Below are 22,035 nucleotides of genomic sequence, written 5' to 3'. Positions count from 1 at the left end.
ACTGTTGTGAACCTTTTCTTCAGAAGTACACTGGTGGGTTTGGTTTCCTCCTGTGAGGCTGTAGGCTTTTAACAGTGACAGGAAGCCACTGTGTCACTCACCTCTGTGTGTTGCGTCCTCCACTAGGAACCCCGTTAACACCCTCAGCCCAGGGTGTGAACACACACAGATACTGAAGCCCATACCACCATTATCACTTACCCAATAAATATGACACATTGGTTTACGTGAAATAGAACTGCGAACTCCTCTTCCAGGATGCTCCTAGTTATACATTCAATATAACACAAACTAATTTCAATCATTGTGTTAAAAGAATGATGACACAAACAGATCAGAATCAGTTTGAAAAGTGGAGTTTTTCTTTATTGAACCTTTAATAAAATATACACGAGATTGTTGGCCACTAACAATGAGATCCATTATTGTAGTAGAATGCTCCCCCCTCCACTCCTACCTCCATTCTACAGTTTCCATAGTTACACACTGACTCACTGAGATGGTGAGGGGTGTTCTTACTTCTACATGAAAATGTGGTATACATTTGTAAGAGGAGCACTGTGTTTAGGTGTGTTTGAAACATTTGTTGGTGTGTAAATACAACGTCGACAGAGGTCTACAGACTACAGTCCAGTGTTTCTACAGACTTTTACATAGCTAGACAACGTGGGTGTTTGGGAGATAATGTGTTTGTACATGTTGAGTGTCTGTGACAAGAGATCGACAATTCTGTACATTATTTGCTGCAATGAAACTTAAAGCACTTTTCCCAGTACCTCTCTCCCAACGTTCCATTTACCATTTCTATCACTGAATCGCTCGTTTCTCACCTAACAGCACTTCATATTTCTATTTCCTGTTATCATTCATCATCAATCTTCTCTTCCTCCTTAGCCCCTCTAGCCTGTATTTGTCACATACTTAAGCTTTCGTTCCATCATCTCTTTCCCCAGTAAAATCAATATTCCATCCCATCCCCACTTTACATTGCACTAGCAACACAATCAGAAGGTGAAAATCGTTAGGACCACTCTACTTCTCAAAGACATACAGTAATATACATTCTGTGGCCAAGTCTCTTGGTATCAGTCTTGTCTTGGGAGTTTTGACTCCTAACTTACAAACAAAACAATTAAAAGAGCCAACACAATACAGTACACAGTCAACCTCCTCCCTCCCTACCCCTCACCCATGATCAAAGTAAAACCTAACATTCAAATCATCACTCATTCAGAGTTCAACAACAATACCCCCACACATCATCACTTGAGGTCGGAGCCAATCACAGACAAGAATAAGACATAAATGATAACATTTGGTGAAGGACTGTCATTGGTTAGATCAGAGAGCAGTTTTCTGTAAACCGATCAGATTCTTTCCAATCAACATAAGTCATAATAAAAGGATCATTGTTTTATATAAAAAGATAAGGACATATCATGCTCACATTATTCAGTAAAGGCCAACCAAGAACAGATAACTGACGCTACAATAACTAGAGGCCACGAGTTACATACGGTATGCCTAATGCTAACCTCTTACAGAAACAGATGCACTGTATTGTAACACATCTTAACTAATACGAGGGCATTACAACTATGTAGAGATCTAATTATATTCGATTGGGGGAGAAACATTGTGCTGTGGTAGATATGTGACCTTGCATTTGCTAAAACCAACGCACGACATAGGAGCACATTCACCTCCACAGCATCAGTCAGGCTAATGTGTTTTTAGTAACAACACCACCAGATCACGTAAGAGAAATGGGACTTCAGTGTTGGAGCTAAACAGGCATTTGTACCGCGCCATGTTAACAGGCTACACACTGACTGAGATACACTGGTATTGTTTGTCACGTCAGCATTTCCAGTATATTCCCCAGGTCTGAGATTAACTAAATTAGCCTGGTCTTGCATTCATTAGTGCACACCGTACAAAACGTTTTTGCAACCGAAAATGAAAACGAGAGTTTCTTATTGGAAAAGTCCAGATAGTTCCTCCCTGTTTCAGTCTGTTTAGTGCCTAATGAATACGAACCTGGTCTCCGATATTTTTTTAGCTTTAGCCAACTCCTCTTATCTGTCACGTTCATAATTGTCTGGCAAGGCAACGAACGGAACAGTAGTTGATTAGGGCACAAACATATCTAGCCAGATCAGGCTATAGATTCAGGGGGAAATTCTAACCTCAATTTTGTCAAATTTTCACTTGATGTCAATGGGAGACTAAGTGAAAATTGGACTAGAAGTTAGGACACACATTAAGTGCCAATATTCTCCCTGTTTCTCTCTTCTCCTCAGTCTATATTCCCGTTTCTCTCTTCTCCTCAATAGTCTATATTCCCTGTTTCTCTCTTCTCCTCAATAGTCTATATTCCCTGTTTCTCTCTTCTCCTCAATAGTCTATATTCCCTGTTTCTCTCTTCTCCTCAATAGTCTATATTCCCTGTTTCTCTCTTCTCCTCAATAGTCTATATTCCTGTTTCTCTCTTCTCCTCAATAGTCTATATTCCCTGTTTCTCTCTTCTCCTCAATAGTCTATATTCCCTGTTTCTCTCTTCTCCTCAATAGTCTATATTCCTGTTTCTCTCTTCTCCTCAATAGTCTATATTCCCTGTTTCTCTCTTCTCCTCAATAGTCTATATTCCCTGTTTCTCTCTTCTCCTCAATAGTCTATATTCCTGTTTCTCTCTTCTCCTCAATAGTCTATATTCCCTGTTTCTCTCTTCTCCTCAATAGTCTATATTCCCTGTTTCTCTCTTCTCCTCAATAGTCTATATTCCCGTTTCTCTCTTCTCTTCACTCTTTTCTTACTGTCCTCTTCCAGCGTCTGTCTCCCAATCAGAGGTTCTCCTAACCTCTAACCAGTTTAAACAAAAACCTGTCTGTGCGCTATATACAAAGAAAGAAATATAAAATAACTTAAACCTGTATATACATAACAAAAATACAGAAAAGGAGAGGTTAAACTGGTCAGTGCCGTTTTTTCTCCCAGTTGATGTTTAAATACACCAATGTATTTCCGACATCCCAAAATGATTGTGTACCATCTTTGTCTTTGACCTCGCTGAAGTTTCTAACAGCTGTAGTTCATACCTCTTTTAACTCGTCTTAAAAACATATATGATTTATATGGCTCAAGCACTGTGATACCCATTGAATGGGTTGTTAGCATTTGCAGTAATCACGCCACTAGTGAGCTGAGTGTGATGCTTCTGTAACAGAGTTAAGAACGTACCGTAACCTCACTCCACAGCTAGCCTGAAATGTCGCCGATGGAACTAACCAACTGGTACCTTTTGTATTCGGTTCGCACGTTGTCATGGAGGGCGGTCACGTGTGTTGCGAAGCAGAGGATCACTGGTTCGAGCCAGATATGGGGACAGGGACAGTGGAGGAAGCTAAACCGTTAGCAGCACACTGACCTAGGTTACACTTCTCTAAGATAGAAATCAGAATAGAACTAGCCTACCTAAGGTTGAGTGTCTGTACGAGAGTGGGCGGGATAAGATAGAAATTCTTCACGCTGCGATAATAATATGGATTCTATCACGGTGCTATGCCTCAGAGTCACCATGAGTGTCTAGTGCAGACATTCCACGTTCTAGTAAGCAGCATGCCGTTTAAATATGATTTTCTGTACTTGTTTGATAGATGCCAGCGAAGTATACAGTGAAGAAGACAGAGACGTCTGAGTCACAAAAAGCCACGTCAAATCAGGTTTTACGCAATACTTTTTCTTGTTTCTTTAGAAAACTTGTCTTGAATGCGAGTGTTGGATCTGAAGTGTGTTTTGATCGCCTCAGGTGGCAAACTGCCTCTCCTCATTGGGCCTTCCTCCGCCTGGTCCCGTCATTGGGCCTTCCTCCTCCTGGTCCCGCCTCCCGTCTCTGTTTAACCAATCAGGGAGCTGCGTCTTGACAAGTCCACATTGCTGGCACTCAGTCCTCTGCATTCTGATAGGCCGGTGTTGGCGTCCTGGAGAGAGGGAGGGAGAGAGAGAGAAAACAGAAAGGAGGTTTGATAAGGGATAGACACCAAAGTGATAAGGTGTAGACACCAAACAACAACATAGCACTAACTAAATCTAAAACTTTAATGGAAGTCCAATCTTTTCATTCAGATGTATAACTCAGGAGCTCAGTGACAGCAGTCCTTGGCTGGTAACTAACAGGTTAATAGCTCAGTGACAGCAGTCCTTGGCTGGTAACTAACAGGTTAATAGCTCAGTGACAGCAGTCCTTGGCTGGTAACTAACAGGTTAATAGCTCAGTGACAGCAGTCCTTGGCTGGTGTCACACCCTGGCTCTGGGACTCTATTTGTTGAGCCAGGGTGTGTTTATTCTATGTGTTATATTTCTATGTTGGGGGTTCTAGTTTGTCTATTTCTATGTTGGCCTGAGTGACTCCCAATCAGAGGCAACGAGTGTCAGCTGTTGGCTGGTTGTCTCTGATTGGGAGCCATATTGAAACTGTATGTTTTCCCTTTGTGTTTGTGGGTTTTTGTTCCGTGTTCGGTCATTGATACCGTGGACGTCACGAGTCGTTTCTGGTTTTGTATTCATGTTTAAACTTTAACTAATTAAAGTATGTTTGTTCATCACGCTGCGCATTGGTCTCTCCCTGACGATCGTGACAGAAAAACCCACCATGCAACGACCAAGCAGCGTGTCCAGGGGCAGCTCTTGGGCTGGACATGGGAGGAAGCGCCGGGAGAAGAGACGGTGGAGGCGCGCCGTAGAGAGGAGCAACGGCGTGATCAGGGTCGTCGTCGGGCGGTCGAGAGGCAACCCCAGAAATTTTTTAGGGGGGGGCACACGGCATGGACGACGGGGCTGACGGAGGCAAAAAAGGGGCGGATTCTGGAGGCCACCAGGTTACGGATACACCGCCCTGTACGTCCTGTGCGGATGCCTCACACAGAGTGTGTGAGGGTAGGCATTCAGCCAGGACGGGTTGTGGCCGCTCTTCACTCCAGGGCTCCTATCCGTCTCCACAGCCCGGTTCGGCCTGTCCCTGCTCCACGCACCAAGCCTACGGTGTGCGTCGCCAGCCCAGTCCGGCCAGTCCCTGCTCCACGCACCAAGCCTACGGTGTGCGTCGCCAGCCCGGTCCGGCCTGTCCCTGCTCCACGCACCAAGCCTACGGTGTGCGTCGCCAGCCCAGTCCGGCCAGTCCCTGCTCCACGCACCAAGCCTACGGTGTGCGTCGCCAGCCCGGTCCGGCCTGTCCCTGCTCCACGCACCAAGCCTACGGTGTGCGTCGCCAGCCCAGTCCGGCCAGTCCCTGCTCCACGCACCAAGCCTACGGTGTGCGTCGACAGCCCAGCCCGGCCTGTCCCTGCTCCACGCACCAAGCCTACGGTGTGCGTCGCCAGCCTGGTCCGGCCTGTCCCTGCCACTCGCACCAAGTCTACGGTGCGCGTCGCCAGCCCGGCCCGGCCTGTTCCTGCCACTCGCACCAAGTCTACGGTGCGCGTCGCCAGCCCGTCCCGGCCTGTTCCTGCCACTCGCACCAAGTATACGGTGCGCGTCGCCAGCCCGGCCCGGCCTGTTCCTGCCACTCGCACCAAGTATACGGTGCGCGTCGCCAGCCCGGCCCGGCCTGTTCCTGCCACTCGCACCAAGTCTACGGTGCGCGTCGCCAGCCCGGCCCGGCCTGTTCCGGCCACTCGCACCAAGCCAGGGGTGCGAGTCGTCAGCCTGGTAAGGCCCGTCCCTCCTCCACGCACCAAGCCAGGGGTGCGAGTCGTCAGTCCGGTGAGGCCCGTTCCGGCTCCACGCACCAAGCCAGGGGTGCGAGTCGTCAGTCCGGTGAGGCCCGTTCCGGCTCCACGCACCAAGCTAGGGGTGCGCATCGTCAGCCCGGTCCGGCCCGTTGCTGCTCCACGCACCAAGCCAGGGGTGCGCATCGTCAGCCCGGTCCGGTCAGTTCCTGCCTCACGCACCAAGCCAGGGGTGCGTGTCGTCAGTCCGGCACAACCCGTGCCTGGGTTATCGGTGCCAAATCAGGTACCGCTCAACTGCTCCACAACGGAGCTGAAGCTAGCCGCTCCTGCTACGTCCAGGTCAGCTCCAGCCAGCGGGGCCAGACCGGACCAGGGGCGCTATGGGGGGTTTATTGGAGGGTGGTGGGCAAGGCCGGAGCCAGAACCGCCGCCGAGGAGGTATGCCCACCCAGCCCTCCCCTGTTTTGCTCTTATTGAGGCGCGGTCGCAGTCCGCGCCTTTAGGGGGGGGTACTGTCACACCCTGGCTCTGGGACTCTATTTGTTGAGCCAGGGTGTGTTTATTCTATGTGTTATATTTCTATGTTGGGGGTTCTAGTTTGTCTATTTCTATGTTGGCCTGAGTGACTCCCAATCAGAGGCAACGAGTGTCAGCTGTTGGCTGGTTGTCTCTGATTGGAAGCCATATTTAAACTGTATGTTTTCCCTTTGTGTTTGTGGGTTTTTGTTCCGTGTTCGGTCATTGATACCGTGGACGTCACGAGTCGTTTCTTGTTTTGTTTATTGTGTCGATTATCACTAAAGATAATAAAGTTCACTATGTTCGTTCAACACGCTGCGCATTGGTCTCTCCCTGACGATCGTGACAGCTGGTAACTAACAGGTTCATAGCTCAGTGACAGCAGTCCTTGGCTGGTAACTAACAGGTTCATAGCTCAGTGACAGTGATGTAGGGTTAACAGATGGTACCTGTGAGGGGTCTTCTGCACTCTTGTTGAGGAAGTTGAGGGAGCTGGCTCTCTTCATCCTGAGGAACACACAGACAGACGTTTACGTTTCAGTTAGCATCAATAGAAAATGTTTCATTGCCTGGGTGTTTCCTTTTTGACATTAGGTTACTAACTCAGGTGCCTAGTCGGCTCCCCACTAAAGAACAAACCTCCTGAGGGAAACACAAAACATTCACACAGTATGATCAGTGATGGGCTAGGGTCCAGACACACAGTATGATCAGTGATGGGCTAGGGTCCAGACACACAGTATGATCAGTGATGGGCTAGGGTCCAGACACACAGTATGATCAGTGATGGGCTAGGGTCCAGACACACAGTATGATCAGTGATGGGCTAGGGTCCAGACACACAGTATGATCAGTGATGGGCTAGGGTCCAGACACACAGTATGATCAGTGATGGGCTAGGGTCCAGACACACAGTATGATCAGTGATGGGCTAGGGTCCAGACACACAGTTTGATCAGTGATGGGCTAGGGTCCAGACACACAGTATGATCAGTGATGGGCTAGGGTCCAGACACACAGTATGATCAGTGATGGGCTAGGGTCCAGACACACAGTATGATCAGTGATGGGCTAGGGTCCAGACACACAGTATGATCAGTGATGGGCTAGGGTCCAGACACACAGTTTCTCTCACCCTGGGTTGCGGGGCTCCTGGGGGCCACTGCCCTGTAGTTTCTTCACCAGCATCTCACTGCTCCTACGCAGCGCTTCACGGATCTTCCCAAAGGATCCGCTCCGACGCAACAAACCGTTCCCTTCCTGAGAGAACAAGACAACCACTACACATTAAGGAGTGGCCTCTAAACAGAAATCAAGTCATTATTTATGTAATAAATATTTATGTAAGCCTTTCTATTACTTCTATCAATGTATTTGTCAGGCACAACAAACATCACACTAGATTTTAGCTACACATTGTTGCTAGAAAAAAAAAAAACATCTACATTTTTCTAACTTACGGGCGATTCACAATATATAACTCAATTGTTTCTCTCTCTAAATAAGCTTTGTTGCACAATTAAAAAGGTAAATACACTGCATTTCAAACGGTTGGGAATACTTTTATGAATTCAGGGCTTCTAAAATTATACCTAGGCTAAATATAAACCTTCAACCATAAGACCCACTCTACATTTAATTATTTTAACCTGCTTTTTTGCAATAATCACTGATCTGGCTTTCAAGTCTGTCTATGAAAATGCCCTTTTTGTTATTTTGGAATTAATTCGATATATCGCCCAGCCCTAATTTGACCGTATGTTCACTGAATTCTTCATCTTTCAACAATAATAAGACACTGACAGGTGCGCCGTACCCCGTTCCACTCTGCTCCGTCGTCCCCCTCACAGTCCCCCCGCTGGGGGCCGTTGAGACCCTCCCGGCTCTGCCGTCGCTCTCCCCCTCCTGGTGCCCCATCCTTCAGGAGCTCCACCACCTTACTCTGGTTAATGGCATCTATACCCTGGGGGGGAGAGAGAGAGAGACATGATAATGAATCCTAAATGTCAGCAGGGTTGAAACAGAGTGTATGTGAGAGCTTCAAGACTCTAGACTACAGCCCTTGGTAATTGCACTGTCAGTGTCTCAGTGCTTGTACCTGCTTTTTCAGTGATTGTGTAGGACCTGATTTTTTGAATGATTGTATAATAAAAGCTTTTTTGACTGAATGTGTATTACCAGTACCTGATAGTGATAGTGTATTACTAGTACCTGATAGTGAATTACTTGTACCTGATAGTGTATAACTAGTACCTGATAGTGATAGTGTATTACAAGTACCTGACAGTGATAGTGTATTACTAGTACCCGATGGTGAATTACTAGTACCTGATAGTGATAGTGAATTACTAGTACCTGATAGTGATAGTGAATTACTAGTACCTGATAGTGGTAGTGAATTACTAGTACCTGATAGTGGTAGTGTATTACTAGTACCTGATAGTGGTAGTGTATTACTAGTACCTGATAGTGATAATGAATTACTAGTACCTGATAGTGAATTACTAGTACCTGATAGTGAATTACTAGTACCTGATAGTGAATTACTAGTACCTGATAGTGAATTACTAGTACCTGATAGTGGTAATGAATTACTAGTACATGATAGTGAATTACTAGTACCTGATAGTGAATTACTAGTACCTGATAGTGAATTACTAGTACCTGATAGTGAATTACTAGTACCTGATAGTGAATTACTAGTACCTGATAGTGGTAATGAATTACTAGTACCTGATAGTGAATTACTAGTACCTGATAGTGATAGTGAATTACTATTACCTGATAGTGAATTACTAGTACCTGATAGTGAATTACTAGTACCTGATAGTGAATTACTAGTACCTGATAGTGAATTACTATTACCTGATAGTGTATTACTAGTACCTGATAGTGGTAATGAATTACTAGTACATGATAGTGAATTACTATTACCTGATAGTGAATTACTATTACCTGATAGTGAATTACTATTACCTGATAGTGAATTACTAGTACCTGATAGTGATAGTGAATTACTATTACCTGATAGTGAATTACTAGTACCTGATAGTGATAGTGTATTACTAGTACCTGATAGTGAATTACTATTACCTGATAGTGAATTACTATTACCTGATAGTGAATTACTATTACCTGATAGTGAATTACTATTACCTGATAGTGAATTACTATTACCTGATAGTGAATTACTAGTACCTGATAGTGATAGTGAATTACTATTACCTGATAGTGAATTACTATTACCTGATAGTGAATTACTAGTACCTGATAGTGAATTACTAGTACCTGATAGTGATAGTGAATTACTATTACCTGATAGTGAATTACTAGTACCTGATAGTGAATTACTAGTACCTGATAGTGATAGTGAATTACTATTACCTGATAGTGAATTACTAGTACCTGATAGTGAATTACTAGTACCTGATAGTGAATTACTATTACCTGATAGTGTATTACTAGTACCTGATAGTGGTAATGAATTACTAGTACATGATAGTGTATTACTAGTACCTGATAGTGAATTACTAGTACCTGATAGCGAATTACCAGTACCTGATAGTGTATTACTAGTACCTGATAGTGAGAGTGTATTACTAGTATCTGATAGTGTTTTACTAGTACCTGATAGTGATAGTGTATTACTAGTACCTGATAGTGATAGTGTATTACTAGTACCTGATAGTTGTAGTGAATTACTAGTACCTGATAGTGTATTACTAGTACCTGATAGTGAATTACTAGTACCTGATAGTGGTAATGAATTACTAGTACATGATAGTGTATTACTAGTACCTGATAGTGAATTACTAGTACCTGATAGTGATAGTGAATTACTATTACCTGATAGTGAATTACCAGTACCTGATAGTGGTAGTGTATTACTAGTACCTGATAGTGATAGTGTCTTACTAGTACCTGCTGGTATATTACTAGTACCTGATACTGATAGTGTATTACTAGTACCTGATAGTGTATTACTAGTATCTGATAGTGTTTTACTAGTACCTGATAGTGTATTACTAGTACCTGATAGTGATAGTGTATTACTAGTACCCGATAGTGATAGTGTATTACTAGTACCTGATAATGTATTACTAGTACCATATAATGTATTACTAGTACCTGATAATGTATTACTAGTACCTGATAATGTATTACTAGTACCTGATAATGTATTACTAGTACCTGCTTGCGTGTCTTGGTAGAACACTCCTCCAGTGTCTCAGCTGCCTGTAGTTTACCCTGTCTGCGGTACAGCGCCCCCAGGCTCTTCAGGGTGGTATTGACAGTAGGACTGACAGGAATTAAGTACATGTCAATATCATGTCATCATTAAACCACAATGTTTATATAATTTTAAACACTGAGTTCTGTGTATTTATCTCACATTCAAATTAAATTGAATAGTAACTCTCACCTGTCAACTTTGCAGGCCTTGTACCAGCTCCCATACTCTACACAGGGACTAGCTTCCTTCTTCTTCCCCTGAGAGAGAGAGCGATAAGAGAGTGCAGAAAGACAGAGAGAATAGAGGGGCAGTTAGCAGCAGTAGACATGAATTATGACCTTATTATAAAGCCTCCTCTATTATTAATACTTGAATATTCTCTGTGTTCCTCTCTGTCCTATTAGTCTACCTATCCATCAGAGTTACTAAGCTGCCATTAACAGTGATACAGTGGGACCATGGTTCAGATCAGTCATACTGGAGCTACCTTGCTCTCCTCTCTCTCCTCCGCATGCATCCAGATTGGCTTGTTGTCGTCTGCAAGAGAGAAGAAGAGGAGGAGGGGAGGAGATGAAGAGAGGAGGGGATGAAGAGAGGAGGAGAAGAGAGGAGGAGAAGAGAGGATGAAGAGAGGAGAGGATGAAGAGAGGAGGAGAAGAGGAGATGGAGAGGAGAGGATGAAGAGAAGAGGAGAAGAGAGGAGGAGAGGATGAAGAGAGGAGGAGAAGAGAGGAGGAGAAGAAGAGAGGAGGAGAGGAGAGGATGAAGAGAGGAGGAGGAAGAGAGGAGAAGAGGGGATGAGTGGCACGGTTTCATTTGTACGTTCATATATTTTATTGCAAGGACCAGAAAAGTATACCACACGTATACTGTACGTTCCCTCACACAACAAATAAAAGGTGTTTGCATTTAAAACCAAATGGATTCATTTATGGCATATCATTAAAAGAGTATTCCACCTCAATGCTAACTATGTGAAACCTACAGTGTGTGTGGGAACACAAAGTGTACCATGCTGACCCATGCCAGACCCCCTCCTGTACTGTGCTCTACAGAGCGTGAGAGAGTGTGTAAGGGTTTGATTGGCTTAAAGGCAGTGATCTGGACACGGTGGTGCATTAAGATGCTTTACACATGACAGATAGCCTGTATTAGCCAGGACACGGCCACGCATGGCCAGCCAATGACCACAGGGTTTACTGGGCAGTCACAGCCAGAAAGGACATACTGTTGATTCACACCTCTTCTAATGCTACATGAAGAGTTGATGGAGTTGGTTGGTTGGTCTGTTGTGGTGGCACATGTAGTACTAGGCTACATCCCAAATGGCACCCTATTCCCACAGGGCTCTGGTCCAAAGTAGTGCACTACATAGGGAATAGGGTGCCATTTAATTAGTAACAATTGATTGGATTTATATAGCGTTTTCTACCGAGGTACTGAAAGCGCTTTACATAGTAGGGGGAAACTCACCTCATCCACCACCAATATGTAGCACCCACCTGGGCGTGTACGGCAACCATTTTGTGCCAGAACGTTCACAACAAATCAGCTATGAGGTGGATAGGTGAGGAGTGATATATGCCAATTAGGAATGAGGGCATGATTAGCTGGCCATGATAATAATATAATAATAATATGCCATTTAGCAGACGCTTTTATCCAAAGCGACTTACAGTCATGCGTGCATACATTTTTGTGTATGGGTGGTCCCGGGGATCGAACCCACTACCTTGGCGTTACAAGCGCCGTGCTCTACCAGCTGAGCTACAGAGGACCAACCTGGCCCCATGATGGAATGGGGCCAGGTTGGGAATTTGGGATGCAGCCCTAGTCTGTCAGTGACTGATGTGTTAATGTCCTCTGTAGGACTGCTGGTTGTAGGACACTCACTGTTGACTGATCCAAACTCCTTCTCATGTGCTCTGGTCAGGATCTCTTTGTACAGAGACTCAGCATCCTTGAACTTTCCCTGTTTGAGGTAGCATGTAGCCTAGAGAGATGAGATGAAACATGTCAAATGGTTTGATGCGAAAATACAACTCAATTCAATACACAAGCAAATAAATGTAACAATACCAAGTTTGCAAAAAACATCAGTCTTTTCAATTTGATTCATCTTGATAAAATCTTTCAGGGGGAATTCATTACTGAAAATGTAGCTCTTCAACCCATCTACTACAATCTCTCTCCCTCCTCACCAGGTTGTTCTTGGTCTTGGCTACGTTGGGGTCGTCAGTCCCCAGTTTGGACTGGTAGATCTCCAGGGCTTGTCTGTAATAATACTCCACCTCCTCGTATTTTCCCTGGTTCTGACACAGCAGGGCCAGGTTGTTCAGCTGCTTGGCCACGTCAGGGTGGTACTTCCCCAGGACCTGAACACACACACACGCATTTAAATACTTTACCTACATGATAGAACAAGTCATACATATAGTTTCACTTGTGAGTTATTCATGGACTATTAATTTTTATCTGACCACATGACCTAACCAGGAAAAACTCTGTAATAATCCATACCTTCTCTCTGATCTCCAGGGCTCTCTTACAGAGGGGCTCAGCCTCCTTGTACTTGCCCCTCTTCCCATAGAGCACGGCCAGGTTGTTGAGAGTGGCGGCTACCGCAGGGTGGTCCTTCCCCAGGGTCTTCTCTCTGATGGCCAGGGCATCGTTCAGCAGATGAGCTGCCTCTTTGTACTTGTTCTGGTCCCTGGAAGAAAATATCATATAATGTTGGAAGATGTATACATGTGCTACCTGTAGTTAACCAGTAAGTCTCCATTCATTATCTTCAGCCAGCTATTCATCTGAACAAGAGTATCTACAACTATCTACACATCCTCTCTGCACCCATCCATCTCTCCATCCTATTCACACACACCTGTAGACCAGGGCCAGGATGTTGAGCATGGTGGCCACGTCAGGGTGGTCGTGTCCGGAGGTCTTCTCCAGGTCTTCCAGGGCCTGTTTGCAGAGGGGCACGGCCACCTCGTACCTCCCCTGAGAGGCGTACTGGATCACCAGGTTGTGGAGGGTCCTCAGGCGGGCTGGGATCTCATAACCACCCTGCTGGGCCGCCACCTCTCCACTGGGCTGGGCTGGAGGGGGGAAGGAAAATAGAAGGGAGAGGAGAGGAGAGGAGGTCTCATTCTTGGTACATTGCTCCAACAGGACTTGACTCAAAATGTCTAGCACCATTTGTGAATGCAACCCTGTGACAACATCAACGTTAGTGCTCTGCTACAGCTGATGATGTCACAGGATTTGATGGGCTATTGCTCTACAGATGTTGACTACAGTCTCTGGGTTGGAAAATTTTAATTTAGACTTTTGTGGGATTCCCCTCAATGGTCTTCTTCTTCTTGATCAATTAATCAGATCAGTCAATCAACCAATCATCATACCTTGTCCCTGGTCGTCATCATTGGGGAACAGGTCGTCCAGGCTGTCTTTAGACGTCTGCCCTGCAGCCTTCTCCTCAGACTGTGACACGTCATCATCAAACTTCTTGATCTGGTTCATGAACTCCAGGTGTTTCTTCTCCTCCTCTAGCTGGGCAACACTCTGCTCACTACGCTGCAGCTTGTGCTGGGGGGAGGGGAGGGGAGGGGAGAGGGAGGAGATGTGAGTGTGAGGGAGGGGAAGCTTGGCAAATGTTTTGCTTTGGAAGGGTTTAAAATGATAGCATACTCCAAAATCGAAATTGACGAGATGAGTCCACATCCCACACCATCGACTGTGTACATTTTACATTTATGTCATTTAGCAGACGCTCTTATCCAGAGCGACTTACAGTAGTGAGTGCATGCATTGTAATACTTTTTTCATACTGGTCCCCCGTGGGAATTGAACCCACAACCCTGGCGCTGTAAGCCATGTTCTACATTGGGACATGGACTCAAAACGTTTTAATCACTTTGGTTTTAGAAACATCTGACAACCATTGATATTAGAGTGAACTACCACTGTAAGCAGTATGTAGTGATATGCTGTATATGTACCTGTGTTCCTGCCAGCTCGTCTCTTAACCACTGGTTCTCTTGACACAGTCGTCTGACCTGGGCTCTTAGCTTCTGTTTCTCTGACTCCACAGCACTCAGGTGACCCGACAGGGCAATGATCACCTGGGGAGAGGGAGGGAGGGATGGAATGAGGGGTTAACCCTCTACAGTCTAAGCCGGGGTGGGGGGGGGGGGGGGGGGGTGTCCCCCCAGAAATATAGTCATACAGACATTTTCGTGAGAAGACCGATTTTTTGGAATGTCTCCTGGTCTGACAAACACCGATGTAGCTCGGCCACCTTTCACCGCAGAAGGCCGATATCGGCGACTGAGATGCAGCCCTTGCAAAAAAAACTGATATCTCTTGCTTAGACAGATATTTATGGGGACTATTGTATTATGATAATTCGATTTCCGCAGGGCCGCAGAAATTGATTCAAAAGGGTTAATTGAACGAAGAGAGAAAGCCTTGAGAATGTTTTTGTTTCTAAAGAGTAAGCGGCTAGCCTTGGGGCGATGATCACCTGAAGAGAGGGAGTTTATTTGATCTATTTAACCTTCATTTATCTAAGCAGGTCAATTAAGAGCTAACTCTTGTTTTAAATGACAACCTGGCAAATAGGGAGGGGTTAAAATAATACAGGAAAGCTTTGATCATGTTTTGGTTTCAAAGGGAGGGAAGTGGTAGTCTGTGGAATGAGTGTGTATAATAATAATAATAATACATTATTATTATTTAGTCAGTGTTTATATGTGTTCTATTTCACACATGTTCAAGTGTGTATGAATACATGTTTGAAATGGAAATGTTTTTTTGCATATCCTATTATCAATGGTGACTCTGGAGCAATTAGGGTAAGTGCCTTGCTCAAGAGCACATCAACAGATTGTTCACCTTGTCGGCTCAGGGATTCGAAGAGCAACCTTCCGGTTACTGGCCCAACGATCAAACCGCTAGGCTACCTCCCATGACAGACTGCTTGTTGTAACCTATTCTGAGACCAGTGCAGAGAATGTCCTCTTTGGTGGACAATGTATAATTATATTCTACTCTATTCAAAATAGGGTGGGGAGATGGAGGAGTGAGTTGAGTGGCAGGCAGGGAGGGAAAGCTTTGAATATGTATTTTGGGATGTTCTTTTACGCATTTCATGTTATATCAGTCCATCTGTGTCTAAGACAGATTCCCACTGGCACCTTCATACAGGAAGAACAACTTCCATATTCTCTATAATTCATTGTCCTCTCTTTCTATAAGAGACATTAATCTAAATATATCCTCTCCTTCACTCTTAGTCACACAATGTACCACGTAGAGGACCAGCATCATCTTTTTCACCCTTCCCCCTCGTGATTTCTCATCATTGCATCATCATCATCCTGTATCTCTAAACCAGAGCAGTAAGCATCTTCCACTCAACCCCCTCTATTCTCTCTCTTTTCTCTTTCTTTCCCCCCCTCTCTCCATCCCTCAACCCCTCTTTCCCCCTTATCTCTCCTTACCCATCTCTCCCACCCCCTCCCTTTCTCCTACCTGTGCCTCTCCCAGGCCCAGTTCTATGGCCTCCAGGCTCTTGCGCAGCAGGCCTGACTTCTCCGGGGCAGCGGGTGGCTGGGTGCAGTCCAGCAGGGATGTGAGGAGCTGGGCATGCTCCCCTCGGAGGGTCTCCAGGCCCTGCATCACAGCCTTGGTGTTGAGCACTATCTCATCCTGGGTCAGGCGCTCCAGGGTCTCCTCGCTGCGTGGGTACACCATGGTGGACATAACCTGAGTTCACACACACTGGAGGGGAGAGAGTTAGAGAGGTTAGTCTTGAGTTCCCATATTCTTCTTCAAAGCTCTTAGAATCAAGGCTAGTTAGTAGTTAGAGGAAGAGCCATCTAATAATATTACAAGACTCAGAAATAATGAATGTCCGACTATGAGATTATTTCAAGGATGCGCATTAGAGGAAGAAAATCTCTCAGAATAAATGATGTCCAAATCAAGAGAGATTTTGTTCAAACAGAACTGTTCAGTCTGTTACCAACAACCAACCACGCCACAGCTCACTCCTCTGCACCCTCTGCCTCTGTTCCAATGGGACTCATCTTTTGAGCTTGAATAAATTAATTAATGAGCTGTGAGCATTTCAGTTACAAAGCTATTCTATACATCGTTTGCGTGGCACTACCTTTATAGTCAGTCTTTCTATCTCGCGAGAGAACAGAACTGACTAAATGGAATCATGGAAGGTAAACACACGCATCGTCGCAGAATTGTAGCTGGACCGAGCAGAAATGCGCGACTCCGCGACTTCTCCTCCACTCCTCTGCTTTGTTGTGGACGCGCACCTGTTCTCCTCTCCCGCCGCCAGGAGGCCCTTGCCCACAACATCACCTCCCTCCTCCTCCCTTCCCCGCCCGCACAATCCATTGACTGCAATGCACCAATATGAGCGATCCCGTAATTTCCCATCCGATTGCCACAGCTAACAAATCTCTCAAACACTGTATGGGACGTTTGGCAATTTGCAACTCTTGTTATCGATCCATCTTACTGTCAATAGTAACCTAGTATATGGGCCGACACACTTTCGTTACCGCCCCTCTCACAGGATGACAAGAAATGGGAGACAGAGGATCAATGAAGGAGATCGATAGAGCAGAGCATTACACGGAAATAAAATACATTTAGTAGTTTGAGAGACCTAAACTATTATAAGATCCAGGCCTATATCGTACATAGCATGATAGGCCTAATTGTCACACATAGGCTCATGTCCTACAAAAAACACTCCGACATGTTTGTAAGCATAGCGGCAGGTTTGAGGCCCAGAACGAAATATGCTTCTGCATTTCTTTCTGCAATGGATGCGGTCGTGAGAACACTGTGTAAAGTCTCTATACTAATTCATGATGACCACAACAATTTCCTCAAGACTTAAAATAAGCGATGACTCGTCCAAACAATGTAGCGAACCAAGACGAGCTCGATTGGCAACATTGTAGAACGTTGGTGATATCACGAGCCTAGTCTGGGAGAGGAACACTGGTATGATTTAAGTATCCTAGCTCTCTCGAATGGACGTCAAAATATAAGCCAATTTAATTAATATTCTGTTAAAAATACACTCAAAAACCTCGTATTGACTCTCAATCCAAACGTTACCTTAATCGAAACGGTTCTATTTTCCCCAAGACAAGTGCGCTGCCCCCGGCTACCTCGAGCTCAAACAAAGCACGACGGACTGTTGTGATGCTCCACTTCCATCACTTTTTTAAAGAGTGGGCTATGCTCGTGAACGGCAATGACAACGTCAAGGCTGAGGAGATACCGATATAAACCTGCGCTTATATAAACATTGACAGGATAATATTACAGATCTTTAAAATGATACGTTTCCTACGGCTAAGCAAATTGTTAAATGTAGTCAGGTAACAACAAAAGTGAGTCTGTGTACCACATCTATGTACCTTCTCTCTCTCCCCAGTCCGCCCGCCGGTTAAATCCCGATGACACGTTTTTCGGCCTGCTGCACTATAAAAATAGCCCACGAAACACCACTGGCTTTAATCCCGTTGTATAATGCCGCTGCCGTCTAAAAACTCGCAAATTCCAAGCAATACATTGTAACCAATTCCGCTAGCATTTCTGCCTGGCTAGCTAATGAATTCGAGCCTGCTACGAATTAGCCTAGTCAATGTTCTCTTGTCTTCGTAGCTTGGCTTGAACCAGAGTAGCGCTCAAAATACAGGAACACTATTTGCTATGAGTCGACATCGTCCTATCCATCCTAAGAAGTTGTTTTAAAGATAGTGAGGGACCGATGCGTTCTCGCACAGTTTTAGAAGTGTGTTCCAACGATGACAGTCGCGACCCGAAAATGGCTGTTGTCAGAATTCTCCCACAATCCACAGGCTGGGCGCTATGACATCACCGCTACCGCCCCGCCACCCAACTAGAGGGGAAGGGGCATGATGTTGGGGCAGTAGGTATTCCTTTTTTTTTTTCTAATGTAGACATGTATTTGGCTACATAGATGGCACAATTGTCTTGTTTTTAAAATGTACTGATAGCCACACTACAACACTCAGACATCATTTACAAACGAAGGATTTGTGTTTAGTGAGTCCGCCAGATCAGAGGCAGTAGGGATGACCTTGAAAAGTGTGTGAATTGGACCATTTTCCTGTCCTGCTAAGCATTCAAAATGTAACGAGTACTTTTGGGTGTCAGGGAAAATGTATGGAGTAAAAACGACTACATTTTCTTTAGGAATGTAGTGGAGTAAAAGTAAAAGTTGTCAAAAATATAAATAGTAAAGTACAGATACCCCAAAAAACTACTTAGGTAGGTAGTAGTACTTTAAATTATTTTTACTTAAGTACTTTACACCACTGTCTACAGATGCCTAAAAAACTTGAACTGAACCTAAACTTATAAAATAGGCTATGTTCATTCCTAGATTTCTTTCAAATGAATGAATGAAAATACACCAGAGGACATACAAATCAGGAGTATTTATTTAAAAATCAAAACAATGAACAGTTCCACTTTTCCATCGCACATCAGTTTAATTGACAACATAAACATGAAAAAGCAGTACTACAAAATATTTCAAATAAAAAACAAGGCCTAAGATACATTACAGAAGTACATTTGTTTTGTATGTACAAGCGTTATTACTGTTTAGAGGCAAAAGGCAAAAAAGCTGCTGCAGAAACAATGGCATGTGCAAAAATACTCTCCAAATCCACAAGCGTTAGAATCCTCAAACTCTACTAGCTACCAAGCATAACTCTGGTCTATGCAGTGTTACACAAAAAATGATTCCCTTCTGTGATTGGCTGCTATGTTACAAGCAGGGAGATCCTTTCAAAGGGGTTCTATTAGAAGCAAAGCTTGTGGAATCCTGGCAGAGACTCTAGATCTCTAATGGTTTGTTCTAGATCTCTCATTCCATTTGTTCTGAAACACAATGTGATGATAGAGGAGAGGAAGGAGATAATTGATAATTAAAAATGATTTATTAATAGATCATATTGTTCTTCCCCTTCACTAGGGACAGGTGTTTTTCAGGATCATGTGACCTGATCAGGAAGTCTGGGCCCTGGTTATAGGTTTAGACCAAAGACGGTGGATAAATGAAGATATCTTACTCAGGCCGTTTACCATTGAAAAAAATGGTCACAGTTCCGTTCTACTTAAGGGGTGTCTCTCCCATAGACACCAATGTGATAGCAGCTGGGTCTGGTCTACTTAGTTCATTGACTGTATATGAACCAGAAAAAATGAGGGAGCGGGATGTCTTGCTTCCTCTTCCGTCTCTGGTATAGACTATAACCAGGGCCCAGAGTTGTTCCTGATCAGGTCACATGGTCAGGAATAACTGCTGTCCCTAGGTTCTGACTAGAGGGAGTACAGCTACGACCGGAAGTTACTTTTTCGTAGCAGGTTAGGAGAATTTCTGCAGCAGGATAGCAGGATAATTAAAGTGGCAGGTTAGGAGACTTAGGTTAAGGTTAGGAAAAGGGTTAGGATTAGCTCAAATGTTCTCCTAACCTGCTACGAAAAGTCACTTCCGGTCGTAGACTATACTCCCTTTAGTCACAACCCTGTCCCTATACGTTAGTGATGAAGACCATCACAGCAACCACAGGTCAGTCCAGCTAGAGACACAGGTTAACACACAGCAGGTAAAGTTAAAGAGACAGTCACACAGGAAGAATAGGCCTAGAGAAGGTAGGAAAAACAACAAACAACATGTAAACGGTGAGACAGGTGAAAGACAGGGACTGAACTGGGAACAGGGGGAGAGGAGAGACAGAGGAGTAAAACATTGGAATGTATCGTGGTAACAGAATAATTTTCTAACATTGAAATTAATACTTTTGGAACAAAGATAATTATTAAAGTTTTGTTTTCTTGTTATCACCAAAAGCATTACAAACACTGAACACCTTTATCTACACCCCTGCGTCAGCTTGGGTGTTATATCCATGTAACAGACATTTTTGGCAGTGACTTTTTTCCCCCTTAGGTGAATACTTATGATCCCCCTTATGAAGAGACAGCAGTTCAAATAGAATCATATCTTACACTCCTTATTATGCTAATAACACGCTACAAGGCAAAGAGCAGTTGGAGCTCTGTGTTCTCCTCAGAGGCAGTAGACGTCGCCCATAACGACTGATTCAGGGTCAGATAGCTTTAAATCCACTAATGATTATGGTTAGAACTGGAGGGCAGGGTAATCTGATCCTAGATCTGTGGTTAAGGAGCCACATCTACACATCATACGTCCCTCCCATAGATACAACCATGTACATAACATACATAGATAGATACAGTCTCAGTTAAAATATGCATTGAGAGTCCAAGTCCAGATGAAGATATGGGTCTGGGTCTAGCCCTTGGCTGGTGGGCAGCAGAATTTGATGGTCTGCTTTCAATAGTGCCACTGCCCTGGCCATATCTCTCTTTGGTACTCACAAGGGAAGTTGCACAAAGTATCCAAGCTCACAGGTTACAAGGTCAACTGACTATGGAGTTTGGAGAGCGATTATTATGGTGTGTTCGTGTTCTAGAACAACATAAAATGTTCTAGTGAAGTAACAGCTGGTTCTGGCCTATAAAAAGTGTTTCGTTTGTAAAGTAATAGACAGCTGTCTCTCCTGCTATCCATTTTTCTTCTCAAATGAAACGAGACATTGACTGATAAAATAGGTTTAAAACTTCCTAAATGGATGTTACTAAATAATGATGCTTCTGACGACAGTCGACAAGTGTGAGAAGAGATCAAATAAACTGAGACACAATCAATGAATATTATCTGCATTCAAATGAAGTTCAGGGGATATCTCCAATGATTGTTGGAAATACATCCTTGTTGTGTGAAATCTTCGCATTCTATCATTCAGACTTATTTGTAGAACATGGATAGCTTGGTATTCATTCTCAGGGAGTTTGAAGGCCTTGGTGCAAAACCCTTCTTTCGTAAGGGCCCCCCCTCCTCCCCCCAAAGAGAACAGGGCCAGATGTTGAGTTAGTTAGACGAGATGTTGACGTCACTGCTGAGAAAAGTTCTACCTCCAAGTTACCATGAAAATCATAATAATAACAGTGAAAGTGGAGACAATGGTATTGTAATACTTGACATTTGTCATAATACTTTCCACTGCACAGATGTGGTTAGGGTTACAGTTTAGGTGACACAACGCTAAGTTACTCAAGACTGGTCAGCTTTCATTTTAGATGGGAAGAGGACTAGTGTGTTGCTTACAACACATTGCCATTTTATTTGATTTTAAATACATATTTTGATATACTATGCAGGTACATTATAGACCATAGACTGCTACTAAATTGAAAATCAATTATTTAAGTCAAATTCGTTGGATACAAATGAATTGGGGCGGCAGGTAGCTTAGTGGGTAAGAGCGTTGTGCCAGTAACCGAAAGGTCGCTGGTTCTAATCCCCGAGCCGACTAGGTGAAAAATCTGTCGATGTGCCCTTGAGCAAGGCACTTAACCCTAATTGCTCCTGTAAGTCGCTCTGGATAAGAGCG

At 44.2% G+C, this 22,035-nt stretch overlaps 1 protein-coding gene and 1 pseudogene across 2 annotated transcripts in view; both read right to left on the bottom strand.

Moving 5' to 3' along the window:
- Positions 1 to 340: 340 nt before the first annotated feature.
- LOC311113186 (kinesin light chain 2-like) lies at positions 341 to 18,341 on the bottom strand. The gene is made up of 15 exons (XM_084156379.1): positions 17,941 to 18,341; positions 16,019 to 16,267; positions 14,485 to 14,607; positions 13,888 to 14,071; positions 13,365 to 13,581; positions 13,004 to 13,193; positions 12,685 to 12,858; positions 12,377 to 12,476; positions 10,971 to 11,020; positions 10,673 to 10,740; positions 10,441 to 10,549; positions 8,066 to 8,212; positions 7,385 to 7,509; positions 6,699 to 6,756; positions 341 to 3,980 (listed from the first exon to the last, which is right to left on the bottom strand). The coding sequence occupies exons 2-15, from the start codon at positions 16,247 to 16,249 to the stop codon at positions 3,897 to 3,899; spliced, it is 1,860 nt and encodes a 619-aa protein (XP_084012505.1). The 5' UTR covers positions 16,250 to 16,267; positions 17,941 to 18,341; the 3' UTR covers positions 341 to 3,896.
- Positions 18,342 to 18,974: 633 nt separating this feature from the next.
- LOC311112652 (phosphofurin acidic cluster sorting protein 1-like) overlaps positions 18,975 to 22,035 on the bottom strand; it is a 67,991-nt pseudogene continuing 64,930 nt past the window's right edge. The window contains exon 21 of the transcript XR_014615928.1: positions 18,975 to 22,035. This exon is cut by the window's right edge and continues 1,879 nt beyond it. The product of XR_014615928.1 is annotated as a phosphofurin acidic cluster sorting protein 1-like (transcript).

Source organism: Coregonus lavaretus (genome assembly GCF_964263955.1).
Source record: "Coregonus lavaretus genome assembly, chromosome: 39".
Taxonomy (NCBI): domain Eukaryota; kingdom Metazoa; phylum Chordata; class Actinopteri; order Salmoniformes; family Salmonidae; genus Coregonus; species Coregonus lavaretus.
This window is presented reverse-complemented; position numbering and strand designations above follow the sequence as displayed.